The sequence below is a fragment of the Acomys russatus genome, chromosome 23, assembly GCF_903995435.1.
Source record: "Acomys russatus chromosome 23, mAcoRus1.1, whole genome shotgun sequence".
NCBI classification, from domain to species: Eukaryota; Metazoa; Chordata; class Mammalia; order Rodentia; family Muridae; genus Acomys; species Acomys russatus.
In genome coordinates this window covers 53,407,070-53,424,047 of record NC_067159.1, presented here as the reverse complement: position 1 = coordinate 53,424,047, position 16,978 = coordinate 53,407,070, and the positions used below count along the sequence as shown (strand labels likewise).

At 44.9% G+C, this 16,978-nt stretch overlaps 1 protein-coding gene across 1 annotated transcript in view; it reads right to left on the bottom strand.

Moving 5' to 3' along the window:
* Positions 1-841: 841 nt before the first annotated feature.
* Positions 842-16,978, bottom strand: part of Pigk (phosphatidylinositol glycan anchor biosynthesis class K) — an 86,853-nt gene continuing 70,716 nt past the window's right edge. Inside the window, exon 11 of the mRNA XM_051165488.1 lies at positions 842-1,062. Within this exon, the coding sequence (XP_051021445.1) occupies positions 946-1,062 (117 nt within the window). The 3' untranslated portion in view covers positions 842-945. The remainder of the gene's footprint in view (positions 1,063-16,978) is intronic.

Below are 16,978 nucleotides of genomic sequence, written 5' to 3'. Positions count from 1 at the left end.
ATGCACAGGAGGCCACCATGTGACACCACACATACAGGAGGCCGCCATGTGACACCACACACACACAGAAGGCCGCCATGTGACACCACATATACACAGGAGGCCGCCATGTGACACCACACACACACAGAAGGCCGCCATGTGACACCACAGATACACAGGAGGCCGCCATGTGAATACCACACAGGTACAGGAGGCCACCATGTGACACCACACATGCACAGGAGGCCGCCATGTGACACCACACATGCACAGGAGGCTACCATGTGACACCACACATGCACAGGAGGCCACCATGTGACACCACACAGGCACAGGAGGCCACCATGTGACACCACACAGGCACAGGAGGCAGACCATGGTGTTTCTCTGTTCTGTTGGTTGTTGCCCAGGCTGATCTTCAACCCCCAGGGCTCAAGTGGGCTTCTCCTCAGTCTCCCAACCATCTTGGAATTCAGTTAAGCGTGTTCATGTCCTATTCCGTGTGTTCCTGAATATCCGAGGAGGGGGAAAGGTTAATAATATGTTCTACACACAATGATTATGATGGTGTATTCTGTATGACCTGGGCTTTGGGAACATAGGCACACAGATAAACAGACCAAGAGAACACACACAAAACTAATAGCAGGAGTTAGCTCTTTTAGTGGGAATTAACACCTTCAAATTCGTATCTTTACAATGCAAGCAGAATAAATGTTCCAATGCCATTTCCCCCAGCTTCTGTAACACACACATATACAAGCTCAATGAAAGACACACTTTGTGGCCAATAAACAATTGCATTAAAAATATTAAGTTATAAATTCAAAGTTCATTAAAATTCAATTTTCCTAATTTTCCTTCCAATTTTACACAAAAACAACATATTTAAATACATATAAAAACCTAAGCTTTTATCCAAGGTTGCAATCTTCCTTCCCTCTTCTTCATCCACCCTCGAGTCTAGAAAACATGCTTCATGTGCTTGATTCCGTAGGTCTTGAAGAACACCATGATGATGAGCGCCCACAGCCCCAGGATGAAGCCGCCAGGAGGGTGCCAGTCTTTCAGCTTTGGTTTCTGAAAAACAAGGAAACATGGCCAACTTCACAGCAGGTGAAACATTCAGCAGAGGATGATGTAAACTCTGATGGGAGAGGATGGTTCGTGGTGGTGTTCTGAGAGGGCATCACTGGGCAGCAGCGGTGGGAAGGACTTCAAACGGGGAGACTATCCCCATCAACGCACATTACTGCCTCAGAGTGCCCGCCCTGGACACCAGTGCCCCCACTTCCCCTCGTTCAACTTACTCAGCAGGAGAGGATTCCTGCTGCTGTTTCCTTAACTTAGTTCTGTATGTCTCATCTGTCCTATGAAGCTATGGCTTATGAGGGCCCTGCTGCGGACAGGAAGCACTCACACATCACTCTAGAGGTTGAAGACGCGGTACCCAACTCCAGCCGGCCTGCAGGCACAGACACTTGGTGCGGTTCCCTGGTGTGCCTCTTCAGAACTCACTGACTCAAATGATGCTAGCTCCCAGACTGTTCCCAGCTGAAACACTCTTTTCTTTGAATTGGCAAAAGCCGGCTCCTTCTTCCACTGTTCCTCCTACCCACCTCCTCAGCTACCCTCACCGCTGATCTCCACACCAGCATGCTGAGGTCCAAGCCTGTGTGGGTGTCATGCGGGCCTCCGCCTAGAAAAGACCACACTCTCACCTTGCTGTGTCTTTAGCTGTTGCACTATGGCCCTGTAACTGGAGGTGAGTGACTACTGTTTCTGTATGTGTCAACTTCCTGTAGTGTTGACCAGGATGGCAACAGTTACTAAATGAAAGCCAACTGCTATTAGTTCAAATTAATTCATCAAACTAAAATGGCAAAAGCCCTAGTAATTTAGTTTGGACCATAGTAAGTTTTAAGCATTATAATCACATCTGTAGTATGAAGTAAACTGATCACTGAGTGGTACTCTCCTATTGTCTTCCAGAACGCTCCCCAAGATCTGACTCAAGATTTCAATCCAAAGTTGGCAGTAGTGGCAAATAGCTGTCCTAGCACTCAGGAAGCAAAGCGGGGATCTGAGGCTGACCTGGCCTACATAGCAAATTCCAGAGAGACCCGGGCTGCATATTAAGACCTTGCCTCAGAAACAAATGTACAGAATAAATGAGACTAAAAAATTTAAAAAGGCAACTTTCCCAGTGAATTTCTACTCAATGTCTGCAATGGGGTTTTGAGTGGTAGCAGTGTTTAAAGCCCTGCCTGACGAGGACAAGGCCCTGGGCTCAGTCCCCGCCACACATACATGCATGTGCACTTGTGTGCACATGTCTATACCTGCACACACTGGCGCACAGATTCTTTGATGGATCTGACCATCTATATGATGATGGTGATGACAACAGTCCCTCTAGTGTCACATGCAACTTTAAGTGCAGCAGTTTTCAGATCATTCAAAGGTTAGAATTCTTAGAAGTTATGGTCTCTTTACACCATGGAAAAATTTTTTTTTTCTGTCAAAAATCTAGAATGATTAATATAAAGCAGCTAGGTTAAACCTGAGTAATATCAATGTCACAGAAAACCTAGCTTGTTAAGTAGGCATGATGGTTGCTCGCCCGTCATATCCCTTTGCTTCCAGTCAAACACTTGGTAAGGCCAATGACGCCCCAGCAAGCTGGGGAACAGCATTCTCTGCCGCACCCGGAGCAAGTTACAGCTCCCGGGACAGCACAACACCTCACACAGCCTGGGGTGAGCTGGAGCCTGGTGTAAGAGCTAATTGGGAAGACCAGAGTCTGCTTTTCCTAACTAGGCATCTCTGAATCCACATGGCATTTGAAAGCGCATGCATATACACGCATACATACTACTCTTCTAAAAAAAAATTAAAGGAGGCAACAGGACCCAGAGAACCCTTCTGTAATTCAGATTCCAGCTCTGGTGCTGAAAGGGTCCAGGTGTTTGCAGCAGGCAGTTAAGCTCCACCTGAGCCTAGAAAAGCAGCAGCAGTTCCCGGCGAGCTACGTCTGCCGCCGCATGCTGCTTCCCCATGACATGCTTTCTCGGCCCCCAGCTCACCATGACATGATTTCCGGCCCCCAGCTCACCACGACACGCTTTCCCGGCCCCCAGCTCACCACGACACGCTTTCCCGGCCCCCAGCTCACCATGACAGGCTTTCCCGGCCCCCAGCTCACCATGACACGATTTCCCGGCCCCCAGCTCACCATGACACACTTTCCCGGCCCCCAGCTCACCATGACACGATTTCCCAGCCCCCAGCTCACCATGACACGCTTTCCCAGCACCCAGCTCACCATGACACGCTTTCCCGGCCCCCAGCTCACCATGACACGCTTTCCCGGCCCCCAGCTCACCACCAAACCTTAAGCTCTGAGGGAGGCCAAGACAGCTGCCAAAGCTAAGCCAATTTATGAGAAAGCAGCATCGTTGGATGTAACTATCATTTTTCCAAAGACTCAACAACTAGCCCTGACAGTGGCTGTGACATGAGCCCAGACGGCTGCCGTGCCCAAGAGGAAGCTCGGGAAGTCACAACAAAAGATAGAGGTGGGGAGAGAATTTGTGTGTGGTCCCACTTACATAAGAATCATAAAATACTGCACAAATCAATAAAAGCGGCAGATCTCAGCTTTCAAACACCACCATTTGTAATGACTTTTTTTTTTTTTAAACTTAGTATGCATTCAGTACATCTCTTTGATAAAAAGTGGAAATTGTGTTCCTTAAATGCCCCTTGGCTGAGTTGAAGGCAGGCTTTCCTGCCTCCTCACAGCAACCCTATACAAAGGCACAAAACGATACACATCCTACCAAAAATCCAGTTAACTTCTTCAAGACACCTAGATACCATCACTGTCTGCGAGTCTTAAATACCAGGCCTAGAAGAGGATGGTGGTCCCAGTTTTCAAACTGCTGAACTCTAAGCGAAAGACTGCTTGGCAGTGAGAGGGCACAGCTGCTGAGAAGTGGGTGAAGTCTGCTGTCTGCCTGCTATGTCTGCAGTGGAGAGATGGGGCTATGAGGCAGCTCCCGTCGTGCACTGCACCCCAGCCTCCCTGGTGGCCCGCCCTGCCATATTTCCATTTACACACAATCCCCCAGAATCCATCTGACACTGCAAAGAGCACTGAAATGGTTCACCACATCCTAGAAGACTGAGAATGTCTGCTTTATCTAGACAGAAGAGTAGACATCTGTGTGATATGTTATCACACAGGGGAAATTCAGAATGAGCCCTGTCAGTAGTACATGCTAGGAAATGTGGTTTTTCTATACATTTCATCTTCTTTAAGGGACCCAAACCAGGTATAAGTGGCAAGACAGCATATGGTTTAGTTTTACTGCTACCTGTCAGATCCTGAGAACAGCAAACAGCCCATTGGGTAGATATAAGAGGACATCTACACATAGGGCACAGAGAAACACCCACACGCTACTGAAGGCCAGAACATGAACACCAGGTACTAGTGGAGACAGGAGCACCAACTGGAAGTTTGTGGGCTAGTTACCCTGGATTATGCGCACAGCAACAGAAACAATAGAAGGGACACATACCAGAACAAGGCAGAGGATGAAAATGGAACCTTGAAAGTTGCCCTCAGAGCTCAACATGTGACACACACACACACACAGACACACAGACACACACACACACACCATTATCACCACCACCACCATCATCATCAAAAGGAAAACCAGGAAGAAAAGTGCTCCTGCCACTGAAAAAAGATGCATCTTAAGGATGCAGGAAAGATACTTCTAAATAAAAATTAACAAGGAACAATAGAAAAACACAAGAATTATCTGAAACATCAGTTCTCAAGCTTTTTTTAATGGGTTGCAACCCTTTGGGGGGGTCTAATGACCCTTTCATAGATGTCACCCAAGACCATCGCAAAACAGACACATTTGCATTACAATTCATAGGAGTTAGCACAATTAGTTATGAAGCAGCAACAAAGATAATTTTTTGTTCGTTTTTTTTTTTTTTTTTGAGACAGAGTCTCTCTGTGTAGCCTTGGCTGTCCTAGACTCCCTCTGTAGACCAGCCTGGCCTCGAACTCACAGAGTGAGCCTCTGCCTCCCGAGTGCTGGGATTAAAGGTGTGCACCACCACGCCTGGCTAACAAAAATATTTGTATGGTTGGGGGTCACCAGAACATGAGGAAATGTATTAAAGGGTCATAGCATTAGGAAGGTTGAGAACCACAGCTCTAGGGGGGAAAAAAAACCTCAAAACAAAACACCAAAGACAATGGCCTGAGATGAAAAGGAAGCTGGCAGCATGGTTTTGGAGTATCTACAAGGGTTAGGGAGGAATGCTGTGTTTATCCGGGTCCTTCACTCACTGCCTGTGTTGGCATCAGAAGGAAGGAGGCGGAATCTGTGGGGATATAGGTCGCTGGTAGAACCCTGGCCCACACGTAAGGAAGGCCTTGGGTTTGACTGTCAGGCTGCGGGCAGTGGTGATGTTTCTACACCCTGCTTCTGGAATGAGCTGATCTGATCAGGTTTTGGCTAAAGGCAGGTAGCCTGAGTATAAGCTCAGGAGAGCCTGTGTGCATCTGCTCTGTTCTCACACACCTGCCCCGTCACGAGAAAGCCTGAGCCTTCGGAAGGAAGTTGAGAACCATAATACCCAGGGAGAGCAAAGGAACTACCCAGCTACAGTCACCCCACACGGCCAACCTGCACAACCATCAACCCACAAAGGTTTGAAGTCATTAGTTTGTGGAGTGGTTTATTATACATCAGAAGCCATGAAATATAACCACCGAGGTGCCAGGTAACAAGAATGGAAAATCTTGATTCTCGACATCACAGTAAAAAGACTCCTACTGATCCGCTTGTGGCATCAGGTTTCTGCAATGATGTATATGTAACAAAGACCCGAGGGAACTGGCTGGTTTCACTCCACCATGATTTCACTGGGATGGGTGAGGTCACAAAGCCAAGACCTCAGTGTGTCCTGCCTCACAGTGTTTCCTTCGGTCCTAGCGTGGCACAAATACCGGTTCTGCTGTCTTCTGGGTACCCTTCCTAATGCTTCCCTAAGCTGGCTAAAGGCAAGGGGACCATTAGTGATGGTCGGATGCTGCCCCCTGCTGGACAGAGAAACACCTCACAGACCTCTGCTCACAGGACCCTCAGTGAGTCAAGGGACAGCGTGGTTAATCTAATCAGATTATGGATGGCTGTTCTCCACTGTCACTTCCATTTTGATAGAGCACTAATTATAGTTTTTCCTTACCACGAATCCACTTTTATGTGATGAGAATACCTACTGTTAAAGTCTTTATAGTATCACTCTGTTCTCACTGGCCAATCCAGATACAACTCTTGGGAAAGAAAACTACATTTTCATTTTAGGCTATTATACAAAGAACAAAGTATGTAAGCTCATCTGTAGTGACGCTCGAGAAGAGCTCACACTTGAAATAAGCATCCTTTCTAAAGCCAGTAGTCATCAATCATGTCAGTAAAAGTAAGAGAATAGGTTTTTTTTTCTTTCATTTACAATAGCAATTAAAAACATAAGTAGGGATGACTATAGCATAAGATGTCAGGCAAATGACTGTATTAGTCTCCAGAGAGGGATAAGCCCTGAGAGAGAGAGAGAGAGAAAAAAAAAAAAAAAAGGATAATGCTAGCCAATAATGCAGTACCGATACAAAAAAGAAAGATGAACATAAGAGAATAAAAAAGGCAAGCAAGAATTTATAGGTGAGTTGGGAGGATGGCGTAGCAGGTGGCTATAATCTAGATACATTGTATTTATGCATGAAATACCAAGTAATAAATTTTACAAATCTCAATGGCTTACAATAATAAGGTTTACTATAGTTCCATCACTCTTAGCTATGAAAGACAAGTTCCAAGAATCCAACAGACACCTGAGACCACAGACAGTACTGAACTCATGTTTCTACACACAAATTCTTATCACAAAGTTTAGCTTATAAACTGTACAGTAAAAGATTACCGATTTAATAGGATATGGCAATGTTATAACAACCTCCTATCATAAATGCTGTTTGACTGTGAAGGAGAGGAGTTATAGATGACAGTACTCTCCGAGACCATTGGCAAGGGGGTACTGTTTCCACACACTCAGCACTGGGTTGTGTCAAAGCCAGACTTCACCTCAACCCTGGGAACAGCAAAGTATACTTTATGTTAGGAAAAGTTAGATACAAAGTTCAAAAGGGACACAATGTAGGAGACATGCACATGCAAAGAATGAAAACAAGAAAGCAAAGGTGGGGAATGGGGATACATTTCTCAAGTACGCACATTTTAATAAGTATATAAATAAATTTAAAAGGACAATGTGACAAACAGAAATTAAATTCACCAAGCTTTCCTCCAAATTCATAAGTTTTAATCTCTATCTCATTTATCAATAAAGTTTATTATAGTTCATTTATCAATAACTGAGATGGGGAGAAAATGTTCGCAAATCTATAAAAGGCTAATTTACATTTGAAAACTGTCCCTGTCATAAAAACAGTATGTAAATGTAAAATTTAACTAACAAGGTCAAGTCTAGTTTTAGGTCTTTAAAACTCCATGTAATATTTTTCCTCCAGGCGCGACAGTAAAGGAACTCAGAAGTGCTGACAAAGGTTACACAGTTTCCACTTTCACCCCCCAAGACGCATCAGGAAGAACCTAAGCAGATGCATCCACGTGTGCACAGTTGCCAACATGCTTGTAAACAGCTGTAAGGATCTAAGTGAGCCTGACCCCGGGATAAGGAAGTTAAAACAATATGCAAATTGAATATGAGTTATGGCTTAATCATTCTATAAGAAAATATTTAAAGGAGAGAAATGTACTAATCCCTTGGTTGTGTTTCTCTGGAGGAAGTAGAATTACAGGTGGACACAGCTCACCTCGTGCTTGTCTGTAGTGTACAAAAGTATATGTGCAATGCACGTGGGTTTTATGGAGGAGTGGTAAGAAGAATACACAGAAAAAAAAAACCTGCATTAAAAGATTGTCTTGGCTGGGCAAAGGGTTCAGTGGTTAAAACACTTGACATCCAACTGTGAGGCCTGGAGGCTAGGTCCCCAGATACCCACGAGACACTGGGTGTGCCGCCTATAACTCCACCTCTGGAGGCACAGACAGGAATGCTCAGCGCAAGCTGGTTGGCTAGACTTGCCCTGCCTGCGAGCTCTGGACTTGACTGAGACACCTGCCTTAATACATAAGGTAGAAAAGCAATAGAGGATGCTTCCTGACATCAGCCTTCAACGTCCACCCCCACACATACAAAAGCATACACACATGAAAAGGGTACAAAGGAAAACAGAAGGTCTACCAAGGAGAAGCTCTGTGTCCTCTTTTCCACACCACCCACATGAGATATGCTACTTAAGGAACATGGGCACCATGACAGCAGCGTGCTCTGAGAGTGCATTCCAGTGTGTGTTCACTGCTATTCCTGCCATTACAATATTGCTATTTTAATACAGCTCCATGTAATATTTTAGACACCCTCCAATGATTTTGTTCCTTACAGACAATTGACAAATCAGTATAATTATTGCATTTTGTAGTATAGCTGTATTTGAAACAAGCTCATAATATAAGTATTTTTTATAATTCCATTCGTGTCCATTAAAGCATTTCCTAAAATGACTGATTTTATATAGTTAAGGTACTCCACAGACTGCTGTTAGATACACTTCTCTTTTATTTAACCTCTCACAAAAACATCTACAATACAAAGGTGAATGGCTTACATAAAACCAGTGTGTCAGGAACCAACTCAGAAGCTTAAGGGCTACCAATTATCAAAATGCCTAATATTTCAAATTAAAGGGCTTGGTAGCTAAGCAACACTACACTTAGAATTGTGAACAGCCTTCACTCCCCCTTTCACGTTGCTAGAAAATTACCATATAACTTCAAAACACTTTAGAGTACAAATCTAAGTATTAAATTTATGTAAAGAAGAAACAGAATTTTTGAAATTATACATATTTATTGCTAAGCAAAGGAAAAGTTACCAAATTTTCACCAAGATTCTTTTCTCAGAATGAAAGTTAATTATACTAACAAAATTATAACACAATCTACAAAGATAACAGTTACAATTACTTCAGAAAATAACTGGTTTCCACTATGTATTTAATATAGTTCATCAGTATTCCAATGTATCTATACCCTCTACATAAAGCAACATATTTTCACATGAGTGCTCTGCCTGCCGCTATTTCTTCACAGCGCATATAGACAGTGCCCACGGGGCAGAGGCTGTGGGACCCTCGGGGACTGACTTCCAGACGTCTGGGAGTCACTATGAGGGTCCTAGGAACAGAACCAGGGTCCTCCATAGAAGCAGCCTGTGCTCTTAACTTCTGAGCCATCTCTCCACACCCATGATGTAAAGGCTTCAGATTATATAAATAAGAAAAAGCTGGGTGGGCAGTCTTGTAAGGCAAGGCCATGATTCCTACTCCGTGTAGAGCAGTTGCTTCTAGGGCTGGGTGGGCCTGTGGCTGGGACCCTGGGAGCAGCTGCACTACAAGGCAAGGCAGGATGCCCAGGGTGTACTAGTCACAAGGAAGGCCACTGGGACAGAGCCAAGCCATGGACAACTATGCCATCAGCAGGGAAGAGGAGCCACGCCCTCGGCACATCACTGGTTTTCTGTCCTGACTGAAGCTTCTGAGACCTGAGAGAAGCCATGACCAGACCTCTGGCAAATGTGAGGTAATGATCATTTTAAATCACAAAATTAAATGAACATATTTGGGAGAAGAAATTATATTGATAGGCAATACAAAAATCAAATTTGGTATTTGTTCCAAGACAATAATTCATAATAATTACTTTGTTTTTAAAAAATACATAACAATAAAATAAAATACTCCATTGTGACTCTTTGTATTTTCCATACCTATATACTCTCCGCGACCTTGCTCAAATACCATGTTCAAGTGTCTTAGTCGTGTTCTTTGTGAAGAGCTATCATAACCACAGCAACTCTTACAAAGGACAGCATTTAACCAGGGCTGGCTTAGTTTTAGAGGTTAGTCCATTATCCTCGTGGTGAGGGGCATGATGGCACAGAGGCAGACATGGTAGCTGAAAGTTCTACATGCAGATCCACTGGCAGCAGGAAGCACAGCCCCAATGACACAGTTCCTTCAACAAGGCCACACCTCCTCCCAGGCCACACCTCCTAATCCCTCCGAGCAGAGCCAATTCCTGATGTCAAAGCATTTAAAACACCTCAGGGGCTACTGTTACTCAAACCCCCATACCAAGCGAAGCAAAAGTGTACATGAAGAAAGGAGGGATTTAGTGGTATAAAGGATGACATGGCATTCTGGCGGGGGTGGGGGTGGGGACAGAATACACACATAAGACTCAAGCATGGCTTTCTAAAGTTAAAAATCAGACCTATGGCACCGTGGCCTGGGAAGCAGCCTCACTCCAGCCAGCACTCCCTGGGAACCCACAGGCCATGCCAAGCAGGGAAGCACATCAGCGCCCTGCTCAGTCACCATCAGAGAAGCTTCCTCCTGCAGCAGATGGGAAGGGATACAGAAGACATACAGCCAGACAGTGCGCACGAGAGTGAGAGACCTTAGACACCCAGACCTAAATGGGATGTCTCCATCACATGCCTCAGGGATCAGGGGATCTGCAGAAGAGGAAGTGGAAAGAGTGTGAGAGCCAGAGGGGACGTAGAACAAGGCCCTCAAAGTCAACAGGACCTACGCACACATGAGCTCACAGAGACTTGAGGCAGCATGCACAGGGCCTGCACAGGCCTGCACCAGACGGGACTTCTCAGCTGAACTGAGTGCACCAAATAAAAATAGTTCCCGTGTTTTAATTACTTAAAATACATAGCTGACTATTTAGAAGCAAAAGTAATGAAACGTTGTGGACTCAGAACAGCACGAAGCACAAGGAGGTGGGCACACAGGCTTCCCGTGGCTCGTGGGAACAGGGTTACTTAAGGGAGACTGTGGGGCCGGGGCCGGGGCAGTGGGTGACGTGCTTGTCTTGCCAGTGCATGGACCTCAGTCCTAGATCCAGAAAGCAGGTCTGTTGTGGCTCATATGGAGCTGCTATTTATTCGGGGTGTGAACTGCCTGTTCCCCAAAATCACTACAAACAAATGCTCACGTGCACCAAGCAATGCTGTGTAACCTTGCCTTCCAAATTATGCCTGATGGGCCAATAAACGCTATTCCTGGGCTGAGCCGAAGAGAGGTAGGCAGAGCTAAGGTTCGTGGGCTTGGAAGGGCAGAAGGACCAGGAGGAGAGGGAGGAGGCTGCCATCAGTGAGCGTGAGCAAGAAGCACAAGGCCGGGAGGAGCCTGCTGAGGATGGGCGTGATGGAGAGCAGCGGCCCAAATGGAGCACGTGCAAGTACTTCTGGGACTTTTGGATGGGATGTGTGGCTCAGACAACAAGGTAGCTTAGGGGGTTAAAATCTGCCCAGCCCCACCGTTTTAAGGGATATTAAAATTACAACAGAGCTCTATGTCATTTATTCAATAATAGTGGGTTAAATAATAACTGCTACATTTAGTAATCATATGAATCAATATTAAATAGTAAGTATTTTTACAACACAGGTCACAAAGCTTCTGCTTACAATCCAGCACTGGCTCACTGGCTGGCCAGCCTAGCCTAATCAGTAAGATCCAGCAAATGAGAAACCCTGTCCAGAGGAGATGGATGGCTTACCTGAGGATGACACCTGAGGTTGTCCTCTGGTCTCCAGCCTTCACCGCCCGCCCCCATCTCTCTCTCTCTCTCTCTCTCTCTCTCTCTCTCTCTCTCTCTCTCTGTCTCTCTCTCTCTCTCTCTGTCTCTCTCTCTGTCTCTGTCTCTCTCTCTCTCTCTCTCTCTCTCTCTCTCTCTCTCTCTCTCTCTCACACACACACACACACACACACAAAGAAAATAAAGTAGATTGTGGTAAAGTCAAGGTGTACAGCATAGTCCCCAGAGCAACGGGGTGGATTCACTTATAAAGCACTAGTGGAGATTCAGTGGAATTTTGCAAACTACACAATCCAAAATAATGTACAAAAACAAGAGTAAATGGGGCAAATAGAGAATACACAGCAATCTGGCAAGTTCACATCCAGACATAGTAACTGACTGAAAGGGTCTAAAAAGTGACTAAAATGCATAAAACTCGGGGGCTGGAGAGATGGCTCAGAGGTTAAGAGCACTGACTGCTTTTCCAGAGGTTCTGAGTTCAATTCCCAGCATCCACATGCTGGCTCACAACCATCTATAATGTGATCTGACACCCTCTTCAGACCTGCAGGTGTACATGCAGGCAAGGCACTGTGTGTGTGTGTGTGTGTGTGTGTGTGTGTGTGTGTGTGTTGTATATATGCGCATAAAACTTGATATTGTACATTTAGCAATCAGATACATAGACCAATAGCTTATTATTTCAACCATCCATTCGCTACATCTGGTCAGGTACCTACCACACACCAGGTGTTGGTTAGGCACCAGGTATAACTGGGGAAGGACAGACAGGATCCGTGAAGCTACCAATGCATGGAACAGACAAGTAGTAAACGCAGGCACGCAAAAATGCCTGCAGGCAGAAAGGGCAGTCCCTAGCAAAGACCACAGCTACTTGAGCAGCACTGTGTTCCCCCAGCACTCTGCAGAATACCCTGCTCCCTCCCTCTCATCTCTAGCAGGCATAACAATTTCCTGCCAGTCACAATGGGCTCAGGGCTCAGAGCTGGCCTAGGCTGTCCACTCAGTAACTAGCAGTTGCTCCATGTGCCGAGAGCGCCCTCCTGTGCTCAGTATGCAGCCTAGCACTTGCTCCATGTGCCGAGAGCGCCCTCCTGTGCTCAGCATGCAACCTAGCACTTGCTCCACGTGCCGAGAGCGCCCTCCTGTGCTCAGCATGCAGCCTAGCACTTGCTCCATGTGCCGAGAGCGCCCTCCTGTGCTCAGCATGCAGCCTAGCACTTGCTCCACGTGCCGAGAGCGCCCTCCTGTGCTCAGCATGCAGCCTAGCAGTAGAGCGCTCTGTAAATCCAGACGGTGCTGCTGCGTGGGGTGTGCGAGGTGCTCCCCTGCTCCAGTTCTCAAGTCAGGAATGCCATCTTACAGATGGAAGTCACTCAACGTGACAAAATGATCCATCAGCACACTGTCATTTGCACCTAGGCCTGGCTCACTCCAAAGGCCATGCTCCTTTTACACCACAGCCGTGCTTCCCCTTAGAAGGGACTGTCCACGAGCTGAGGGCGGCGACCCGTCAAAGCGCTGCAGACAGGACGGAGCCAGGCTTGGTCCCTGTGCTACAACTAAAGTGAAGGACAGAAAGTATGCGAGAGGCAGTTTCTGACTAAATAGAAGAATGATTTCCCAACAAGGCCAGAACAGACGAGAACTGAAGAGCGGGCTGCTTGAGGGAGAGGAGAGGACAGTCCAAGACAGTCATGGAGGGGCGGACCTTAACAGACTGGAGCAGCCAACAGGGATGAACGACCCTGCAGGAGAGTGAGAGCCAGCGTGGTGTGTACCAGTGGACACCTTGGAATTTCAAAGCATGGTGACATGTTCTCACATGGTTACCTAAGTCATTCCCCTGAATTAAAACAAGAGCTTTATGTATACCAAACGACACCCAGCACCCAGCACAAGCAAGGAAGCCTGCTGCCAGTGGGAGCTCTTCTGAGGCTGCAACTACTTGAGTTATTCTAGATATAAGATGCTGTGTGACAGCTTCTGCTACTTTCTTGTTTAAATACAGTTGAATCCTAACTTCTTGGTTTTGGGCAGAATTTTTATAACTTCTTCACTATGGTTTCCCAGGAGAATCCTTGCAAAGCTTTTACGTTTTAATGTCTGAATCCTGGTGCATTGTCTTTTGAGATAACGCCATCTGAAGAGCAAGTCACAAAGCCTCCTGCTGTGCTTAAATGAATGCATTCATGGGAGAAACAATTTAATTTCAGTCAAATTAATTTTTTGGAACTCTATTTTCTTGCATCAAAAAATGGTCAGAGACTAAATGTGTTTTCAAATAAAGTTCAACAGAGCATTTTTAATAAAAGTAGTAACTGTTAGTCACAGCAGTCATTATGGAAGTATTTAGCATATCTTCACAATAAAAACAAATATTATAATTATTTTACCATATACAAGATGATTCTTCCCATGGACCAAGATCTTCTCTGTGGGTAATAATCTGTGACAATGCTCTTGGGCAGTCCTTCCTACTTTAGCAGTAGCTGAACACACAGGATAAGACTCACAGTAGATCACAGCTATTAATTTATTATACATCAGACAAAGCGACCAGGAAAGACATAAACTACAAAGCCTGCGAGTTCTAATATCTCAACTGCTCCACCACAAGCTTTACAAGCTTTCATTACAGTACATGGTGCTATTTAGCAGAAAAGGAAAAAGTAATTAGTACCTAGCCTATTCATCTATAATTACCACATATCTTTAGCAATGTTATAGACTGAACAACTACCTAAAACTAGATGTATTTCATAAGATTAATATGTCTATTGTCACATCTTATACCATAAACCCACCAGTTACATGAAACTAAACAACGTGGGCATAATTTTGTCCTAATAAACTTAGAGCACTCACAGATTTAAAAACACATATTCACAAAAATGGGAAAATTAAAAAACCCTGATGAGATAAAGCATTGGAATGCAATGCTGAATGGTCCTGTGAGTGAGTGAGTGAGTGAGTAAGTGAGTGAGTAGGGCTTCCAATAGTGACATGTTAACCCAAAATGTGGTTGATACAATGAAATGCAAATAAACACTGACAGCAAACTCTGTAACTAAAGATACTAATGCTTTCCCTAGAAAACGGGACTTTTCTGGCAGCATGTGTCAGTTTTACCGTAAGTGATAACCTCAGGTCTTATTCCATCTCAGATGCTCGTTCTGTCTTAGGCCAGCTAGGGGACAGAGAAATGCTCCAGCTACACTCCCTCAGTATGTGGCAAATCAGCGACACCACCAACACAGGGCATGGAGCTAAGGGAACTAACTGTGTCTTACTGTACCTAAGGACTTAGGCCCTGCACACACAAGAGGGGAGGCTTGGTGACTTAGTGGTCTCTCTTCTAATACTTCAGGAACAGATTTTGGTGAAGTTGGTGGGTGTCAATTTCCTTGAGATCAGCGTGTAACAATGAAAGCAAGTGCTAAAAGCACCAAAGCACGTGTGTGTCATTGGTGATGATGTAAACTTCCTAACTGGACTGCAGATTCACATCTTCCCCTGGAAACACAAGATGGGAGGGAAGCTGTGCTTTGTGTTCACTTTCTTTACCGAATGTTCTGCACCTGGAGAAGTGCCAAGAGAGCAGTCCTCTCTGTGCTGTTCACACAGAGCGCCGAACCCTCCGCCATATCACACATGCACCTCAGCACTGGATTTCTCTGCTAAAAAGAAGACATTCCTTCTATTTGGCATATTTATAAGCTTATAATGACTGTTGAAAAAAAATAGAAAGTCACGTCTGGCATCGTGGCGCACGCCTTTAATCTCAGCACCCAGGAGGCAGAGGCAAGTAGATCGCTGCGAGTTTGAGGCCAGCCTGGTCTACAAAGTGAGTCTAGGGCAGCCAAGGCTACACAGAGAAACCTTGTCTCGAAAAAACAAAAAGAAAGAAAAAGAAAAAAAAAAAGTTGGGGCTGCGGAGATGGCTCAGAGGTTAAGACCACTGGCTGCTCTTCCAAAGGACCTGAGTTCAATTCCCAGAAACCACATGGTGGCTCACAACCATCTATAATGAGATCTGGTGCCCTCTTCTGGCCTGTAGGTATGCATACAGGCAGAACACTAAATAATAAATAAATAAATAAATCCTTAAAAAAAAATTAAAAGTCAATGTACAACTACCATCATGATTGCACTATGGTTTCTATTAATTAATAAAAATGCATTATGGAACATTTTAATAAGCCTTTAGTATATCTAAACGTCTTCTAAAATTATACTCTCTGAGAAATAGCAGAAAAAATTATGAGAGCCTTTTGTCTTGTGACTATGATGGAACCATAACATAAACGAGTGAAGTAATTATGACCAAGTGGGTCATATCTGAAGCAATGCATAGGGTCAAGGAGCTGATGCTCATTAGAGATGTCTGCTTTCTATATGTGACAAACGTTAAATGACCTGTGGGAAAATGCGCATGTCTCTAGATGTTTTTCCTTACTTAATGTTTTAGCTGTGTGTCGCTAATTCTCAAATATCTAAGGCCCACTTAGGCAGGCTAATGATGCAAGCTCTTTGACATTCATTTTTCTGACAACTTGGTACCCCACTTGCCATGAACCTGACACATAGTAGGGACAGACAATCAGTACAGGCCCTCTATAGTGAGCCATGGAGTCACACCTTAAACATTCTCTTTATGGTCAGCTGTGTGGAGAGAGACTGGGTGTTCTAGGAAAACAGGGTATACACAGTAGGTGCATTGCCTACATGGCTCACAAAAGGCCATGAAATCCTCACAACCACTCAACTAACTACCGTAACTGAGCAATGGTTTCTGGATCAGGGGATAAGTAATCCAAACATCTATCACCTAAAACTACGCCCTGGATAAGCAGGGCCCTTCTAGTACCATCCCTTGTCAGCACTATGACGCCTTCGTCTGTTTCCACCCGCACTCTTCAGATTCTATTTGTCTCCACTCCTCTAGAGAAAACCGTGCCGTTAAGATAAACAAGGAAGTCAGGCATAGATAGGTCTTCTACAGTAACTCTGTTTAGCCAAGCTTTCAAATAGACAAATCCTCGTCTGCTGCAGAATACAGGGCGAATTCCAAGAGTTAGTTCTTCCAAAATATGCCTTCAGTTAACCAGCATAGGAATTACCTGCTTACAGTTCACAATCGCCAACTTTTCTAAGGTAAAAACTTCTTTGAAAGCGATTGTATGTGTTAACAGGTAGAGAGC